The following is a 20,501-nucleotide window of genomic DNA, read 5'->3' as shown; positions in this document are numbered from 1 at the left end:
CTCTGGTGCATGCAGAGCCCGAGGCGGTGTATTATCAAGACCAGAGCCACATAGCATGCTAACCTCTGTGTGGAAATCCAATGGAAGATTGGATGTAACAAATTTTCACCTGAAAATGGTATAGACTTAGTAAAACTGAAGAATGGGAAGGCAGGGTCCAAATACTGTTATGAAACTGAAATCCATCTTGTTTTTCAACAAGAGTCCAGTGGGGCTTCTTTGATAACCACTGAGCATCAACGCAAATCATTAAACACTAACAGATTAAGACTCAGAAAGGTCCAGCAGAGAAAGAAAGCAAGTCTAGAAGAATAATAGAGCCAGGTGCCCGGAGAAAGAGCGTGTGTGGCAGCCCCTCCCAGGCTTTAATCAGCAGTACTGGCCTGTGCTTCCATGAGTAATAAAACTCAGTTTAAAAGAAAAAAGAGGTGTAATGAAACCAAAACAGAAGCAGACACTGGGGCATGCTTACACACACACACACACACACACACACACAACTCTACCATTAAGGAAGAAAAAAGCTACAGTACACCTAATTTTTCCAGTATAGATGCCAGATTGTTTTTATTTATTTTGGAAATAAACTTACTGTGCGCCTGAAGGATTTTGTTTTACTTATGATTTCCTGTTGTCCCATATGCATATGTGTGGTGGGTGTGAAAGGAAATTAGTGAGTAATCTGTGTTGGGCCTCTTTTTCCTTTTTGATCCTGGTACCAATCAGCCAGCCAATAGTGAAAGTTGAAAGACAGTCACAAAATTAACTGCTCACTTTTAGCTATAGATTAGAAAAAACAAACAAACAAACAAACAAAAAACCCCAAAATAACAACAACAACAAAAACACACAGCAAAAGAGAAAGGTGGACAAGTTTTGTTTCTTTTTTTTTCTTTTTTCTTTTTTTTAAGAGGAAATCTCCCTCTGTCACCCAGCCTGCAGTGCAGTGGTACAATCTTGGCTCACTGCCACCTCTGCCTCCCGGTTTCAAGCGATTCTTATGCCTCAGTCTCCCAAGAAGCAGGGATTACAGGCGTGCACCACCACACCCAGCTACTTTTTGTATTTTTAGTAGAGACAGTGTTTCTCCTTGTTGGCCAGCCTGATCTCGAACCCCTGGCCTCAAATCTCGGCCTCCCAAAATGCTGGCAGTAGAGGTGTGAGCCACCATGCCTGGCTTATTTTATTTTCCAATGGAAATAACATCAGTAAGTTTGATAATAATAGTATTTTAGTTGTGATGATCACACTCTAAGTTACTTGCAAAAGAAATGTTAATTCTTTGGAAGAGTTCCTGGGTTTGAATTTTCCCCAAAACCTTACTGCTAAATGTTTTAACATTTGGATTTACAACTTTGGAAATTTCAGAAGGTACGTTCAGAAACACACCAGCCATCCAAACAGGGCCAAGACATGGTTTCACAGTACTTTGCCAAACACCTGCATCAGGCCCACCTTCTCCTGGGCCACAATTTTCTGTTATTAGTTGGGGGAAATGAGGTAGGCAAGAGCAATTTCCCAAGATTCCCAAGAACTAGTTTCACATGCATGTGTCTTTGGCCCCAGTCAATCAGAATTGGGGCTGACTTGGTATTTGTCATTTCCCATTGATAATCTTACAAGAGTGGGAGAATTTTCCTCCTCATGGACTTAGCTAAACAGCTGGCAGTCCTTTTTCATGCCAGAGTGCTTTTGAGGCCAGCATATGAAACAAATGCAGCAAGCACATTAAGGAAATTGAAAACAAGAGTAGAGCTGTATCCTTGGGCATAATTTGGGCATTTCAGAGAAAGAACATCAGTTACCCTGAGTGTCAAGGTAGCAAGGATTGATGGAGACACGCCTGTCTTCTCATTCCTCTGAACAATTGCTGTACACACCTGTCATTCTCTTAAAGGAAATGACAGAGTAGTTGTCTTATGAACACTTATACTGAACCTCTTCTACTAAATTATGGGTAATGGTTTTGAGATGTTGACTTTTAACCCCAAGGATTATATTGTCACTGTAGACTTTATGTTGAGACTTACACTACACATTCCAGAATTTAAAGTCAAAGTACTCGCTCAAATCACAAATGGAAAAGGCCTGTTGGCAAAAGTCCTGTATATCATCCCTTGACGTGAAATCCTTACTCTTCAGGATCTATTTGAAAATACATGTTTCCACCTTATAATGTAAATGCATAGGGTTTCTTTGGGAAAACAATTCCACAGATGCCTCGTCCAAGGTTTCTCTTCACTGGTGGCCTTTGGGAGAGCCAAGGAGATCCTCCCTACATCCTAACACATGTACGTTATTAAGAGACATACCTAAAGCCAGTGATTCCTTCATCTACTTTTCACTTAACTTTTAGTTGGTCAGGATTCAATCATAATAAAGTAGCTCCTCCCAACTTGGCATTACTGAAAACATCCATACTTTTTGAGTAGAGTTATTTTCTCTTTCAAGGCCTGGTGGCTCAGAGGGATATGGCAAAAATTTGCATTACCGTGTGTGCAGCAGCTGATAAGGGTGTCCGCTGCACCGGAGTCCTTCGATGACTGCGATTGTCCCAGAGAACAATCTGGCCCGAGTAAGTCCCACCAACCACCAAGTTAGGATGGAAACGGGCAAAGCAGACTGACATCACAGAGGACTGTCAGGGAAAAGGAGAGAGAAAGAGATGCACTGTGAAATGGTTGTAGATGGCTTGTTTCTTCCTGAAAACAGTTCATCACATAAACTCAATACATCCTGGAAAACAAAAAGCAATTTAAAGCTGGGACTGTAAAAGTGCATAGTTACTAAGAAATTTTGTACATAGGCACGGGACTTTCTTGGAGAGGCAGACCAATGGTTACTCCTTGCAATCTGAAATTTTAAGTCCTGTCCATTTTATTAAATAGGCATAAAACCTATCTTAAGTACATCATTGTTTTGTGGTCTGTAAAGCTTGCTTTATGGACATTTCCCATTTGTCACATAAAATTGCAACAGAACTAATATTAATTCTCCACTAAAGCCTTTACGAAGCAATTTTTTACTTTGAGAGCATGGCCACGTCAAATTACACAATTTGCAGTGTTGGTAAAGGCAGAGTCATTCTAGCTTCAAGGGCTTTAAGATGAGGTCTTCGTTTTGTTTTTGCCTTAATGTAGACTTCCAGGAAGTATACTGACCTCAGACTGATCCAACCGACTCCTCCCAAAATTCCCTCACCTCCCATGGGCATTCTTCCTGACCTTAATTCTGCCCACTGCAGAAAATTCTGAATGTTATTCCTTGCCTATTTTAACAAACAACCAGAAATGGATTTCAGTCCAGCTCTCCCATGGTCTGTCATAGTCTGTCACAAATGTGGTTTCTGAAGCCCCACAAAAGACTACTGGGCACTACATTTTGTAGGAAATTACTTAGCTGACATAGAACCATAATGCACTTAAAGTCAGACAAGTTACTGTTCCACATCTGCTAAGTCCATTTTGATTCCTACAGTACTTTTCATATTTGCATTTATAAGCTAAAGTAATTGTTTTTAGCCAATACATTTCATGCCTTAATTAAATTAAACGAAGTCACTGAGAACTTACCATGTGTAAAGAAGGCATTTTACCAGGAATGGTAGGAATAAAAGGGTGGTCATTGCCCTCAGCAAATTTGTGCTCTGGGAAAGGGAACTAAAAAACATGGATGCAGATGAACAGATGGGCTACTAGTCCATACGGTGCCTTTGTGGAAAACAGAAAAAGGTATCCTCTGCAGAAACACAGTCGTATGGGCAGGTGCACGCCTTGGCAAATGGAGAGTAAGAGGATTTTCATCCCCACGTGTCCCTTTGGCTTGACGTTCTTGTGCAGAGCACAACGTGCACACCCAAGTAGCAGCCTTGAATGTGATACACGCTATGACTAAATTGTAGGAGCATGTGGAGTGTGTGTGTGTGTCTCTGTGTGTGAGGGGGATAGATGGAAGGAGAAGATTTGTTTTAGTTAGGGAGGGGGAGAGGAGGCTGGAAACGGTGAGACGGTTGGAAAGACCTCATGGAAGAGGATGAATCACACCTTGAAGTATACATGGAACATTCAAAGACTGGAGAGAAGCAACAGGCATTCCTGAAGGATAGAATAATGAAGGAAAAGGACCAGAGGCAGCAAAACGAGACTTGTGAGCAGCTCATAGTCTGTTTTGACTGGGAGGGGACTTGCATGGAAGAATCAAATCATAAGAAGTGTGGCTAAGAGATTGCCTGGGCTAGAGAGCAGAAAGCCTTGAATGAGATTATTTGGAATTTTTTCTGTGGACAATGGTGAGAAATCACAACTTTTGGAGCAAATGAGTAAGAGGATCCAAGGTCATAACTGATACACCAGCAAAGTAGTAACAAAAAAACCCCAAACAAAAACCTAAGACCTCTTTTTGACTAGTAAACTAAACATCTATTAAAATAAAACAGAACAAGCCAAAAAACAAGAAACCAAACCCAGATCTCCTATCAGCCTAAGGCTTCCTAGTTAGAAACAGCCTCAGATACTCTGAGGGAGAATAAAGAATGTAGACTATTTTTCAATGTCATGTTTCCCTACTTTGAATGATTTTCAGTTTCAATTCCTTGAACATGATTCAATGGAGAACACGCTCATGCCCCAATCTGGTTTTCATAAAGTTCAAGAATAACTCTCAATAATGATACTGAATTAAAGAAAAAGAAAATAATGCTGGTCAGCTTCTTGTCTTACACATCCCACAGAAATGATTCTTAGCTTTCAATTGATGAAATTCTTATGTTGCTGGAGCTATGTTGGAAACTTTTTTTTAAAGCTTCAGAAAGATTTAAAATTATCCAGGTGGTATCAACAATTGAATTTACCAAAGCTCAAATCAATATGGATAAAGGAATGTCATTCAATTTTTAAAATGCAGAAATTCAACCACTTGATTGCTTCTGTGTTTCAGCTAAATCCCAGCAAATATCCCTCCCAAGCTTGTACTGTTTGTTGAGACTAAACCAGAGGAAAACCAACGGTGCAGGTATTTCTATAAAACTGAAACACATAGTTGGCAATCAACTAGAACCCAACCCCATAGGGTGGCAACTCCAAAACCTACTTGTCCATTCATTAATTTGGTCATTCTTCATTCAATCATTCATCCAACACTTACTACCAACAAAGGACTACTAAACCATTTCAAAAAATTTTAAATATCACAAAAGCCCCCAATCTCAAATTCAGAGTTTTATTTAAATTTGATAAAAAGTGAAGTTAATGCTAAAAAAGAGTAACACCAGCTTGCAGCACCAGAGTTCTGCCTCCAGAGTCTACTTTGTTTCGCTGAAAACCTATTTTTACAATATATCCATGAGGAAAAAGAGTAGACTTTTTTTTTTTCATTTTCTATTTGGAAGATGAGGTATAGTTATGTTCATCAATTTCACTTATATCTTAAGCTCAACACATTAATTATAATATATGTTATATGTACTACATGACATATATGTTAAAATATATACAGATATGCTTACATATCTATTCTGCGTTCAACACAGGTATCCAGGGTATACCACACTACGCACCAACACTATTACCTGATAGTGTTTTACTATCAGGTAAAAACACTAGGATAGTAAGATCTCAATGACCTAGATGTAAACTTGAGAATTCAGTCATTTCACAAGATATCTTTACATACCCTGATGTTTGATGTAATGGTGGCCAACATTTGGATGAGTGAGTTAATTTTTTATTTTTCATCCAAAAGTTTCCTTGCTTTGTTATTCTATAAGAATATATGTGTATAGATATTTTTATAGTCTTACCTACAGTTTGGACAATGAGAGCTCCTCTTTTAATTTGGAAAGTCTACATCAACAATCCTCAGAGTAAAAGATCTCAGAAATCTTTTACTGTTGCAACCTCTTGCTGTTACCACAGTTACCTATGTAGTCATTGCTGTTGCTGCTAATTGTCATAGAATTTACTGACTGTCAGTAAAAAGAGCAAATGATATCATCCTGTCAACTACCTTTATTTGGTTAAAAGTAAAAAAGCATTTCAGAAAAATTGGTTGACACTACTAAAAAATGTGGGGATTTTTGTCCTACATTTTTAACAGTACATTTTTCTGGAGATAAAATCTAAAAAATCATTATTAGTAACACCATTGTTATTTTTAAAAATTTCATTACTTCCCTATGCAGTTGAAATTTTACATTAAGTTATTCAGTGTTATAATAAAGCACTATTAAACTAAGACTAACAAAATGCAGACAAACAAAATTAACTGAAAACAAGAAGTTTCCTAGCCTTGTTATTCTATAAGAATATATATGTGTATAGATATTTTTATAGTCTTAACTATTTCCTATTCTGTTTTATTCCTTAAAATGTTAATGCCTTAGAATTACTTTGGAAAATAACGTATGGCCTTTAAAAATTCAAATCAAGCTGGGTGCAGAGGCTCACACCTATAATCTCAGAACTTTGGGAGGCCAAGGTAGGAGGATTGCTTGAGCCTAGGAGTTTGAGACCAGCATGGGCAACATGGTGAAACCCCATCTCTATAAAATACTTAAAAAAGAAAAATCAATCAAGTAGTTTATGTGAGTGGAAAATAATTATAAAGTTGGTGAGGATTTTTCGATAATGTTAACTAACAAAGTAATCTTTCCTGACGCTACAGTTGAACTCCATTTTCACAAGGCTATGATTTCATTGATGTGGCCATATTGTTGGTCAAATCAGGGGCTCAGAAATATGATGAGGTCATATGTAACAAGCTTAATGAAAAGCTGGTAAGACTGACTGTCAATATTCCAACACATATAACACAAAGACAGTGTTATATCAGGAACCACAATTTCTAAGAGGGCAAGCATCACATTTTGATTATTTGCACAATATGTTCCTCCCAAGTTCGGACAAGCAAAGTTTTGAGACTATATTTTGAAGACCAAGCCAACTCTATTGACAGTTTCCAAAGTTTTTAGCAGATGCCTTAGACGAAAGGGTTTATTTTTTTTTTGGAGACGGAGTCTCGCTCTGTTGCCCAGGCTGGAGTGCAGTGGCCAGATCTCAGCTCACTGCAAGCTCCGCCTCCCGGGTTTATGCCATTCTCCTGCCTCAGCCTCCCGAGTAGCTGGGACTACAGGCACCCGCCACGTCGCCCGGCTAGCTTTTTGTATTGTTTTTTTAGTAGAGACGGGGTTTCACTGTGTTAGCCAGGATGGTCTCGATCTCCTGACCTCGTGATCTGCCCATCTCGGCCTCCCAAAGTGCTGGGATTACAGGCTTGAGCCACCGCACCCAGCCAAGGGTTTGTTTTTTAATCCTGAGCAGATGGCCCAGTTACTGGCCGCCTCTGCAAAGACAGACCACCTCCTTATCCATATAGCCACATGTTCACTTGCACATGAGCTGACCCACTAAACAGAGTTCCACCTCTTCATCATCTATTTAAAGACAAGTCAGTTTAGTTTACACCATTCACAGGGAATTCCACAGAGATGAGGGTGAGATTCAGCTTGGAATGTCTCCCTTCACTCACCGCACACCATCACTACATTCAATTCAAGTTAGCCCAGACCCGTCTTTAAGTGGCTGTGGAGGCTGTTTTCTATTTTGTAGAGCTAATCCAGGCCAGCTTAGAGATGGTACTTCCCCTTAACCACAGACCCAGATGCCCAGGGTGAACAACCTTTGGTCATTCCTGGCTGGGAAGCTTACCCTCTGGGCTCCCATTTGATCTGGTTGCCTCTGACCTTCCGTGCATGGCACTCTGCCCACTCCACAGCCATCATGCCTGGGTGGGAGAAATAGGGGTTCTGCTTTCAAAAAGCATCTCCTATTTCAAGTACCATCTCTTCTGGGGAGACGATAGCCCTCAGGGAGGGACTGGTCATATTGTTGCCATATGCTGTTTAATGGTGGCTGATGTTTTATTTGCCTAAAAACAAATGCTTCACTGTCAGAGGGCTTTGAGGCAGACACATCAGACGCTTCTAGCTACTAGTGAACTAGTATGTATTTCTGCCAGTACCTAAAAAACCCACAAAGATATTTCTTTTGTTAATGGAAAAGTGTATTTGGAGAAGACTGCTGTTGAAAACCCCTCCTATAGGCAATCATGTAGCACCAGGCATTTGGCAACATGGAAGGTGTGAAGCTGGTCAAGACGACATGAGTCATGGGTCAGGCACTTAACTTTAATTGAGATGAAGGGAAAGGGTCTTTTTTCTTTATATTATTATTATTATTATTATTATTATTATTGTTGTTGAGACAAGGTCTCGCTCTGTAACCCAGGCTGGAATACAATGGCACAGTCACAGCTCACTGCAGCCTTGATCTCCTGGGCTCAAGGGATCCTCCTGCCTCAGCCTCCTGAGTAGCTGGGATTACAGGCACATGAAACCACACCAAGGTAATTTTTAATTTTTTTTTTTTTTTGTAGCGATGTAGCTATGTTGCCATGGCTGGTCTCAAACTCCTGGGTTCAAGCAATCCTCCTGCCTCAACCTCCCAAAGTGCTGGGATTACGGGTATGAGCCAACATATCCAGCCTCTTTTTTCTTCTAAAACTATCCCTTCCTCTCTCTAAGTCTCTGTCCTGGGGTGCACAGGCTACTCTTCTAAATTCCAAGAGGAGTAAGCATCTACCAAAAGTTATCACCCCATTAATGTGGGGATGCCCAGGAGCAAAGATTGAGTTAGTTACCTGCTCCTTCTTGACACTGTTTATACTAAGAAATAAAAAGCAGCTGATTCTAAAATTTGATTTCCCATAGATTAGAAATCTTGATAACCTTTCTTAGAATTCCTTGGAATTTTCATGCCTTTCAGTATTTAGACCCTATCATGTGCCTTGTCCTGGTTTTTATGCTGAGAATACAAAGGTGGTATGCAAACCACAAATAACATACCATTTCACATCCACTAGGTTGACTATAATTTTTTTAAAATGGAAGTAAGTGTTGGTGACAATGTGGAGTGATTGGAACACTCATTACAATGCTTGTGGGAATGAACAATGGTGCAGCCACTCTGGAGAATTGTCTGGCAGTTCCCCAAAACATTAAATATAGAATTATCATATGTCCCACCAATTCCACTCCTAGGTATATACCCAAGATAATTGAAAAAATATGTCTTCACAAAAGCTTGTACACTAATGTCCACAGCGGCATTATTCATAATAGTTAAAAAGTGGAAACAACTCAAATGTCCCTCAACTGAGGAATGAATAAACGAAATGTGGTAAATCCATACAATGGAATGTTTGGCAATGAAAAGAATAAAGTACTGATGCATGCTATAGCATGGATGAACCTTGAAGTCATTACACTAACTGAAACAACTCATAAAAGGCCACTTATTATATGATTCCATTTACATAAAATGTCCAGAATATGCAAATCCATAGAGTTAGAAAGCAGAGTCGTGGTTGCCTAGGGCTGGGCTTGGAAGGAATGAGGTATGACTACTAAGTACGGGGTTTCTTTATGTGATGATAAAAATGTTCTGGAATCAGACAATGCTAATTGTCCAACTTTGTGAATATACTAAAAAAACACAAAACTGTATGCTTTAAAAGGGTAAACTTGTGGTTTGTAAAATATATCTTAATTGTTAAAAGCATGCAGACATATTTCTGACCTCATGAAATTTACCAACTTTATTTGTTATCTTCAAGACAACTGTGTCTGGACTGCTTGAATCCTCCTTTCCTCAAACAATTATTTTTCCCTCTTCCCTTCTTTCTGAGCATCATCTTCAGTTTCTACTCCCTGAGAGGCAGGGAGGTAGAAAGGGAGGACTGGCTGACCCAGAGTCCCAAGAACTGACTTTCTGCTCTGAAACCCTAGTAGCTGTGTGAATCCTTTAAGCCCTAAGTTTGTTGGCATATTTGAGGGACATTTTTCAAATTATTTATTTTCTAAAATTGTGGTGAAATATTCATAACATAAAATTTGTTACCATCCTAACCATTTTCAAGTGTATGGTTCAGTGACATTAAACACGTTCACGTAGTTGTGCAACCATCACCATCATCCATCTCCAGAACCTTTTGATCTTCTCCAATTGAAACTTGGTACCCTTTAAACACTAACTCCTCACTCCTCCCCTATCCCCCATCCCCCATCACTCTTCATCAGCCTCCGGTAACCACCATTCTACTTTCTGTCTCTACAAATTTGACTACTTGAGGTACCTCATATAAGTATTATCATATAATATTTATCCTTTAGTGATCAGCTATTTCACTTAGCATAATGTCCTCATGGTTTATCTATGTTGTAGCATGTGTCAAAATTTCTTTCCTTTTTAAAGCTGAATAATATTCCATTGTACGTGTATACCACATCTGGTTTTATGCATTCATTCATCAGTGGACACTTTTTGACTATTGTGAATAATGCTGCTAAGAACATGGGTGCACAAACATCTCTTTGAGATCCTGCTTTCACTTATTTTGGGTACATACCCATAAGTGGAAATGCTAAATCATAATGTAGTTCTATTTTTGATTTTTTGACAAACCATCACACTGTTTTCTGTAGCAGTGATATGGTTTGACTGTGTCCCCACTCAAATCTCATCTTGAATTTCCATGTGTTGTGGGAGGGACCCAGTGGGAGGTAACTGGATCATGGGGGCAGGTCTTTCCCACGGTGTTCTTGTGGTGGTGGGTGGGTCTCACAAGATCTGATGGTATAATAAGGGGGAGTTCCCCTGAATGAGCTTTTATTTTTATTTTTATTTTTGCCTACTGCCATCCATGTAAGACATGGCTTGCTCCTCCTTGCCTTCTGCTATGATTGTGAGGCTTCCCCAACTAGGTGGAACTGTAAGTCCATATTAAACCTCTTTCTTTTGTAAACTGCCCAGTCTTGGGTATGTCTTTATCAGCAACGTGAAAACGGACTAATGCAAGCAGCCGCACCATTTTACATTCCACCCATAATACATAAGGGTTTCAATTTCTCCATGTCCCTCATCAACACTTGCTATTTTCTGTTTTCTGGTTTTTTTTTTTTCTTTTTTTTTTTTTGCTTTCTTTTTAGTATTAGCCATTCTAATGGATATGAGGTATCTAAGCCTTATTTTGTTTTGTTTATAACAGGAGCATAAGAGTTCTTACCCTACCTATGGAACAGGCATTTTCTTTGCCTATTTTCCCTGGGGCTGTTGGAAGATTTGAATTAGGTAATATAGTTTAAAGACAGACAAACAATATATTCCCACATAGAATTAGAAATTACTACCTCCTGATTCGAAGAATCATCTCTAAACACTACAAGTGGTCCAGAGTACTCCTCTTGCTCAACAAATCTTTCTCCAGTAATTTCAGTAGTAATTATTGGTCCTGTCCTGATGATGGAGGTTGTCCTGATGATCTAGTAATACATGTTACTATACCATTTATTATGTGGTTTAATTATTTTAAGTCCTTATTCTTGACAGTTTTTTCATACCTTGAATTAGAGCTAGACTCTATTGATCTGTGATGTGACTTTACATCTAATTATTATTTATTCATCATTTACAGGTACCCTTTAGACTATTTTCTAAATCAGTATTACTCCAAATTTGCCTGTAACTTAGCATCAATTGGGGGGGCTTTAAAAAATCTCAAATGCTCAGGTCACATCTTATACCAATTTAGTCAGAATTTCTGGGGGTGCGACTGGGACATCAGTATTTTGCAGTCAAATGTGAAAAGTACTGTTTTAAATTAATGGTTCTTAAGCTTATCTGAATAAAAAAAAGCACTTGGAGAGTTCATTAAACACACAGATTGGTTACCAGAGGCTGGAATAGAAGGACTGGGGAGATATTAGTCAAAGGACATAAAATTTCAGTTAGACAGGAGGAATAAATTCAAGAGATCTACTGTACAACATGGTGACTACAGTTAATAACAATATATTATATATTTAAGAATTGCAGAGTAGATTTTATGTGTTCTCACTATAAAAAATGATGTGCATATTAAATAGCTTGATTTAACCCTTCCACAATGTATACCTATCAAACAAAACACCATGTTGTATACAATAGATATATACAATTTTGCTTGTTAAATTAAACAAACAAACAAAAACCAGAAACCCCTGGGTCCTCACTGTGATATACTGAGTCAGAATTTCCAAGGTAGACATCTAGTGATCTGTGTATTTAACAAACACATGTAGGTGCTTCATATCATGCAGAAAAATGAAAAACACGGTTCTAAAACAATTAATTCGTGGAGTATGACCCAATATCATTGTGGGATAAGTTTCCTTCCGGGTCTGGATATTTGCCTTATGGAATCATTTGTCATTTTCACAACCAGCCCAACCGAGAAACTTACGATATGTTCCTCTGCTAGAATACCACAGCTTAATTTCCTTCAAGGTTATTTGCTAGTTTTTTTTTTTTTTTGAGACAGAGTCTCACTCTGTCACCAGGCTGGAGTGCAGTGGCGCCATCTCCACTCACTGCAAGCTCCGCCTCCCGGGTTCACACCATTCTCCTGCCTCAGCCTCCTGTGTAGCTGGGACTACAGGCGCCCGCCACCGTGCCCGGCTAATTTTTGTATTTTTAGTAGAGACAGGGTTTCACCGTGTTAGCCAGGGTGGTCTCGATCTCCTGACCTCGTGATCCGCCCGTCTCGGCCTCCCAAAGTGCTGAGATTACAGGCGTTGGCCACCGTGCCTGGCCTATTTGCTAGTTTTTACATCTCTCCTTGTATCTCCTCTCCACTGAAATAATTAGGCTCTCAGAAAATGATAAATAAAAATGAAATGAAGGTTTAGGTCCCAACTTCTCTTCAACATCACTCTCCATGTAGACACTAGGAGTTTTCTTGTTTATTGTCAGGAATGCTACTGAACATTATCACTGTCACCCCCAGCTACATGGCTATTTACTTGTGGCCAGCATTCCAAAATTTTTGGGCACTTACTAGATAAGTGTCAAGCATATACTACACATCGCTGTATCAGTCCTACTAGGTGGGTAATTTTGCCTATATTTTTTCCAATTAGGAAACCCAGGCTCAGAGAAGTAAGCCACTGGCTTAAGATCAAATTAATAGTAAGTGGCAAAGTCCAGATTGGAACTACAGCTTGGGTGACTTTGACACCAATATACTGTGAAAACTTGCATCGGTTGAATTCAAGTGCCTCTTCTCTTTGAGATACGCGTCCTGCCTGAGCACCACATTTCTTACTTCCTCACCTCTGTGGGACTGGTAGTCACAGGCTAAGCCTCATGCATATCCACATGGCAGAGAGGGCTTGTGGGCTCCCTCCCTGTTACAGTGGCCTTGGCAGTGAGTCTCTGACGTGTCTCCAGTTGGGTTTCTGCTGCTGGTGTAGAGATCTCTCACCTCACTCAGCTCCCAGGCTATCAGTCGGGACAGGTGACAACAGAGCTAATTAGTACCAATTGTGGTGATATTTACCATGAGGTGGGTACTTCCTGCTGGGAACTGATTGAGACCAATTAATCATTTCAGGAGAGTCTAATGAACAGTTAGCAGTTTGGAAACCAATTGGGTCACTCCTGACAAGCTCTGCATTGAGTGTCACTTTGGGAGAAAATGTTTTGTTTTCATCTTGTCACTACATAAACAAACCAAAAGTGCCATTACAATCCAACAAGTTCTTTTGAAATTGAATGTGTCTATTCTTCAAAATAATTATGTGAATTATTATTTATTATTATGAAAAGTGAATAGGGCCGCTATTGTGTGCTTTAATAAAAAATGGAACTTCTTAGAGATATAAACACAGGACCTGAGGAACATTCTTCTGAACTCAAATGATATGAAATAATATACATACTTTTTACACAGTTGTCTCATTGAGAGATAGAATAATCTTGGGCAAAATGGTCACATTTTGGAAATAAAAGGATGGCTTGCATTTAGGAAAAAGTTCAAAAATATCAATATCTAACAATAATGCTCACTGAAGCATGTTCAGATCAAAGGTGGGTTTTTCAGTACTGACTGCCAACAGTTCACCAAAGTCTCTCGTCTCTTTTTTAGAAAATATAAAACCCAAGTTTCTAGGCCTAGACTGGAATAGTGATGTGGTACAAGGCGAAGGCAAACTTTGTTTTATTTATAGAGATAAAAAATAACAGGAAGAGATGAAGATGAATATATGGTTGCCTTTGTATGTTAAAAAGCAACAGTTTTCTTCAAATCAAATGTCTAAATCCTGCTTAATTAAGAGAAAGGAAGCTGATATTTGGATATGGTGTGTGTTGACATCCACCCCTTTGATTTATGAAAGTATGAACTAGAGAGAACAGATTACTCGAGACAGAAGAAAGAGTTCCAATTTGACAGGAAAAAGTGTAGGCAGCATTAACTTCGGTGCTTGTTAAAACATGAAAGATTAGTAGCAAAAAGGGAGGGAAGACTTGTGAATGTCTCCATTTTAGGATCTTCAGAAATGTTTGGGGTTTCTGAGAATGGCTAACCCAACCACATAAAAGTGACGCTAAGGGAGTCAGCCACACAACTTCTCTAAGTCCAGAGCTGGGACTGCTGTACGTTGACATCAAACTATCTTACTTGAAGTGTAGCCACAAATTAAATTTATTTTTATTGAAAAAGTACTAAGTCCTTGCAAAGGAGGAAAATACAGCATTCAAAAATATGGTACTTCCTTCTCGTTCTTGACAGAATAAGCATGTAAAAGAAGAGCCAGCTTCTTAGTCTGTGTTCCCTTCCTGGGCCATATAAAAGAAGCAATAACATTCATCAGCTACAGAATCCAAGAGAAGAATTCAGTTATCAGGTATTATTTTTTACCAGCACAATACAAAAAAAAAATAAGCTAATCAGATTCAGAACTGTTGCACTGTCAAGAATGTCTAAAAACAATTTCATGATACATGTGTCCTGCTTTGGACAATTTCTTTTTGAATTTGTAGGATTCGGGGTTTGTCGTTTGAGGACGCTGAGAAAAAAAGAAAAAAATTCAGTCTCCATATGTCACTCAATCCCTTGCTGGTAAAATAAATCTACGTTTGGAGGATCCACCCAAAGAGTCATGGACTAGCCCACATTAGATCATTACCAAGGCACTTAGGTCAGAAATTATAGGGAGACCATTAAAAAAAAAAAAAAAACTTAAAGTGTTCCACTATGCAGAGCGTCTTCACATAGTTTTTCTGAATAACTGTGGTGGTTTTGCCAGCTGTGACAGTACACAGAAGCAGCTGGATCATTCTAAATTTAGCAAGAAAATAAAATAATTTGGCAAGAATATGTCCTTCTTCACATTAAAACTATGTGGTAAATATAAACCTTGAAGAAGACAATAAGAAGTGAAGCCCTACACCCAACAAAGCAATGAGGCCAAAGGTAGAAACAGTGTTAGTTGAAGATTTGTCTTTTTTTATTTGCCTAGAATGACTTAGACATGCTTATGCCTAAGTAACAAAGATGAACCAGGTGACCTCTAGGACTATGTCTACCTTGATGGTTCTATCGATAAACTGATACTTTGAAGTACTAAAAAGAACTTGAAAAAACTGAATTTAAGTGCTAGTACTATACGATATATGGAAGGGACAAGGGTAAACTTATGTCTTAAATTGTTAACCAATCCCAATTCTTACCAAGCCCTCAATTTCTACACCATTGTTGTGTCCACCGAAGAGTCTTTGAAGTTTTGCAAGACACCCATAGACCGAGAATGGCTGCAGCGTAGAAAGGACCAGAAATGTGTCCTTGTGGGTTCATTTCTAAGCTGAAGGCAATTCCCTCTTACCACAACATTTATGTGTACTTGGAAGATCAACAGTCAAATGGGAATCAAATTCCCCAGAGTTCAACCTGAGCTGGTTTTTAAAAGGACAAAATAACAAACCAAGAGATAAAGAAAAATATGTGAATAAAAATTCTGGGGGGATCAAATGATTAAATTTACAACACTTCAGGGATTTTTCTCAGTCCACAAGGGAAATACTATTTTCAATCATAAGACGTAGGATGTACACATTAAGGGGCATTTACATAGAGGCTGAAATTTCCAGTTCAGGAAAAAGAGTCTAGAGGCATATTAAAGACCATCTGTCAGTAGAATTCTATTCTGAACCATGTTCTTCATCGAATTTATATGTGAGATATTATGGGTCAGCTAGAATAAATGTGATAATAAATTCCTAAACATATGTTAGATTACACCCAATGTATGTGTCAGTCAATTATCATAATAAAAAGCAACATTTTGCTTCATACAAATCTAACTTAAAATGCACAAGGGCAGTATTTTTTCTTTTCTCTAAAAAAGAAAAAAAATGAATTTATACAAAGAATAGGAACAGATTTCCCAATAATTTGTGCTTTGTGCATAGACTTGTGATGATGAGTCTTTTATCTTTGGAATTGTTGATTGGTGAGATTCACAAAGTGCCCGGTGCAATTCTCCAGGAGTTGAAAAAAACGAAGGTGTTCTATGATCCTGCGGAGCCAGGAATAATATGAAACCAGATAATGAAGAGTTAAGGAAAGCTTCTGAGCCTGCTAATGAACTCCATCCTGCCCTGGTAAGACCACCCTCCTTTTAAGTAAGAGGTAATTTAATATGCATCTAACTCAGTTGTGTTTGGGCTTCATCCAATCTATGAGTATCAGTGTGATAAATTATAATGAATTGTCTGCAATACTTCACAAAGTGACTATAACAGACCTGAAAAGCAAGATCCGTAGCTTGATTTTCCAGCTTCCTTTGAATATTTTCTGTCTCATTCCTGTCAGAACATTCCAAAACTTGAAAATATTTCTTACAGCTCCCTACACTGAAAGTTACGTGCTTTGAGCCCCATTTGATTAGATCCACAGTTGTTGGCTGTCTCTATTAAATCAAGCCCCACACTTGAAAATGACACCAACAGTGAGACCAGCCAAGTAATATAGCAAGAGAACTAACATGACTCCTTTAGTTTCCAAAGGGTTTCTTTACATGTTAATTTCCCTTTGTAATCCACAGGGTGTGCTGGGAAGTAGGTTAGTGAAAGGCACTGGGTTCCTATTTCAGATTCTGAAAAAGCAGCTGCAACCTTCCGTGTCTGCTGGGAGAAGGGGCACAAACTGAAAAGGGAGTCAGGAAACTCACGTTCTGGAAAGGCTCTTTCTATAGCTGTGTCACTTGGTTCACGGGACTTAACTCCTTTAGGATGTAGTTTCTTCAATTAAGTTAAGGGCCACTGCCTGAGAGAACAGGTCATCTTCCCTTTCTTCAATGGCTGTAGGTCGTTCTAGCTCTTCAGAAAGCAAAAGCATGACTCTATTCTATAGATGAGTCCTCCTAAGTAAAAAGTTATTTGATTGTCATTAAGCTGTTTGTTTCCTGCTCTGGTCAGAGGACAGCAGCCCTTAAGGTAACATACAAAGTTTGTGGGGAAGGGACAGGATGTGATTTTTTCCCCTTCATCCTATTCATAGGATATGGATGCAGTGGAAGGATCCACTGGTACTCAAGACTGATTTTCTATGTGAAAATCATGTCAATTCTATTGGGCTTAATTTCTTCACGGCATAATAAAATGGATCTGTTGGAGTTGGAAGCCTCAGAAGGGCAGGAGATGGGCTTCTCTTCTCTCTGTGTTGTTCTTTGTGCCTAAGCCAGTTCCTAAGAGTTGGTAGGCATTAACATTAGTTTGCTCTTGCTGCAGTAACAAATTACCTGCTAATCCCAGCACTTTGGGAGGCTGAGGCAAGAGGATCACTTGAGCCCAGGAGTTCAAGACCAGCCTGGACAACATGGCAAAAACCTGTCCCTACAAAAAATACAAAATTAGCCAGGCATGGTAGTACATGCCTGTAGTCCCAGCTACCTGGGAGACTGAGGCAAGAGGATCACTTGAGCCCAGAAGGTTGCGGCTTCAGTGAGCCGAGATCATGCCATAGCACTCCAGCCTGGGTGACAGAGCAAGGCCCTGTCTCAAACAAAACAAAACAAAAACAAATTATGACACATTTAGTGGCTTAAAACAACACAAATTTATTATCTTACAGCTCTGGAGGTTGGAAGGACTAAAATTGAGGGGTAAACAGTGCTATGTTTCTTTTTGGAGGCTCTAGGGGAGAATCAACTACTTTGCTTTCTTTCCAACTTCTAGAGGCCACTCTTGTTTCTTGCCTCATGGCACCTTTCACCCTCAAAGCCATCAATGGTTGGTTGAGTCTCTTTCTCACATCACACATTCTGATCCTGCTTCCATCCTCACACCTCCTTCTCTGAGTCTGACCCTCTTTGCCTCTCTCCCCCCCTTTCACTTATGAGATACCTTGTGATTATATTGGGCCGATCCACATAATCCAGGATAACTTCTCCATTTCAAGATCCTTAATTTGTGAGATTTTGGGGTACCCATAACCTGAGCAGTGTACACTACACCCTATTTGTAGTCTTTTATCCCTCACCCCCATCCCACCCTTCCCCAAGTCACCACTAAGGAACTTACTCATGTAAGCAAACACCATCTGTACCCCAATAACACACGGAAAATATTTTTTAGAAAATCCTTAATTTAATCCTATTTGCAAAGTCCCTTTTGCCACTTGAGGTAACACTCACAGGTTCCTGGTGTAAGAATAGAGATGTCTTTGGGAGGCCATTATTCTATCAGAGTGGTCAACATATACTTGATAAACTTGTAAATATTTTGAGAAAATGATAAATTAAGCACTTAGAAGTATGTATAAATTCAGCTGATTCCCACAGCTCATCACTAGCTGAAGTCATGGTCACATACATACTGTACACTTCCAAACAATCTTCATACCCACTCAAGCTCATGCTCACCTGAGTTTATGTTTTGGCTTTAAAAATGGACTCTAGTTCTATTTCACTTTCTTTCCCCGATAGAATACAGTCTGTTGTGAGATTTTCCTAAAGAGGTTAATTTGAATTGTTTACTCCCATATTGAGACAGCCAAAGTTCCAGGCAGAATAGAGATTTAAAATTCCTTTCTACTTCCTATCTCATACTAAACCCCTTTCCCAATTACCATTTCAAACAGATCAACCAACAAAAAAGAGAGGATAGTAATCTTCAGACTGAAGCAGAGACACACAGAGCATACTGTAGACCCACTAGCAAAAACCCAAACTCTGCTGTTATTTTGTAACCCATGAGTCACAGACCCTCTTCCTCCAAAATAAATCTTTCAAGTCTAAGTTACATTAACAGAACTACTCTCTCAGTAGAGGTGCTACCAACCATCACATCAATCACAATCCATACACCTTTTGTCAAAACTTTTTCAAATTTGTTCTCATGGCATGAAAAAAATGTAACAATAAACTTCCCGCCACTGTCCCCAACCCTCCTCCCACCAATGCAGATAAAATGTCAGGATGGTTTTGGCAGACCATAGGAACATATTTTCATTTTTTAAGTTTTTCAATTGTTTTGAAGCAGTGACATTTTATGCTGATCGGTATGTGTCACTTGGGCAAACTTCTACCCATTCTCTACCAGTACAATTACAGGGATCCCGTCTTATCTTTAAATTAACTGTAGCTTCAGAAAGACACGCCAATGTATTATATTTGCCCAATTATATTTGCCAGTTATAAAATGTATCTCATATATAACTGGTATCAAAGACTAATTAGGAATAATTGAAAGTTAACTGAACAGTACACTCAAGTATGTTGACAGAAAGATATGTATTGAGAACTAGATCGACACATACCACCACTTCAATATTTTCTACGTAAAGCCTTCTCTTCTTTTAAAATTGGCAATGATACCATATCAACAACAAAATTCACAGATTTACTTACTGATGGACTTAAGCACAAATAGAATATTTCTGTGTGGGCCACGAGGAAATAACTGCAAATTTCACAAGGTGCAAATTCTCCTGAGCAATTTTTCCTATGGTACTAGTAGGTCACTTAATATGTGGTGCCTACTTTGAGCACAGATAAATATCCTACAGTGGGTTTAACATAGCACATAACTCTCACTGAAGAATGTGAATTTCTCTGGGAAAATCTAGTTCAAAGGCAAAAAAAAAAAAAAAAAGCCCTCTACTTTATTTTACTTATTTTTTTTCCTTAGTTAATTCCATGTTCTTGAGCATGGGCCCTAAAATGAAAAGAAACTGGGTAAATTGGTACATATTAAGTATAGTTAATATCAAGAACTAGGGAAAGTAAGCACAAAATAAAAGTTGAATTCTAAATAACTAGACTACTTCACAGTCAAGAAATGTCACCCTTGGTGGTAATAACATCTTTCTTATGGCAAATGCAAGGTACTGTGGAAAGTTCTACTGTGTTTACATTTGTCAGGTCAAATACAGTGTTGAAGAAATTGGTAGAAAGGCAAAAAATAAAATAAAACTACCTTTTCCCAAGGCAATCAGACTTGGAAGGCAATAAGGATTCAATTTTCCTGTATGATTTGAATAACGAACTCAGTTTTCCACTCCCCTTCCAAAATGTAGATAGTGACTGTAGCTAAGCTGAAAGCTGTCACACATCTGGAAGACTATTTTAA

The 20,501-nt window shown here is 38.8% G+C and overlaps 1 protein-coding gene across 5 annotated transcripts in view; it reads right to left on the bottom strand.

The window, feature by feature from the left end:
• The window catches only part of DYNC1I1 (dynein cytoplasmic 1 intermediate chain 1), a 318,520-nt gene that overhangs the window by 68,389 nt on the left and 229,630 nt on the right, over window positions 1-20,501 (bottom strand). For all 5 annotated transcript variants that reach the window (XM_050782914.1, XM_050782917.1, XM_050782915.1 and 2 more), the window contains one exon: window positions 2,492-2,638. In XM_050782914.1, coding sequence (XP_050638871.1) covers window positions 2,492-2,638 — 147 coding nt within the window. The remainder of the gene's footprint in view (window positions 1-2,491; window positions 2,639-20,501) is intronic.

Source organism: Macaca thibetana, chromosome 3 (genome assembly GCF_024542745.1).
Source record: "Macaca thibetana thibetana isolate TM-01 chromosome 3, ASM2454274v1, whole genome shotgun sequence".
Classification (NCBI taxonomy): Eukaryota; Metazoa; Chordata; class Mammalia; order Primates; family Cercopithecidae; genus Macaca; species Macaca thibetana.
The sequence above is the reverse complement of the archived record's forward strand: the minus strand, read 5'-3'. Positions and strand labels throughout refer to the sequence as shown.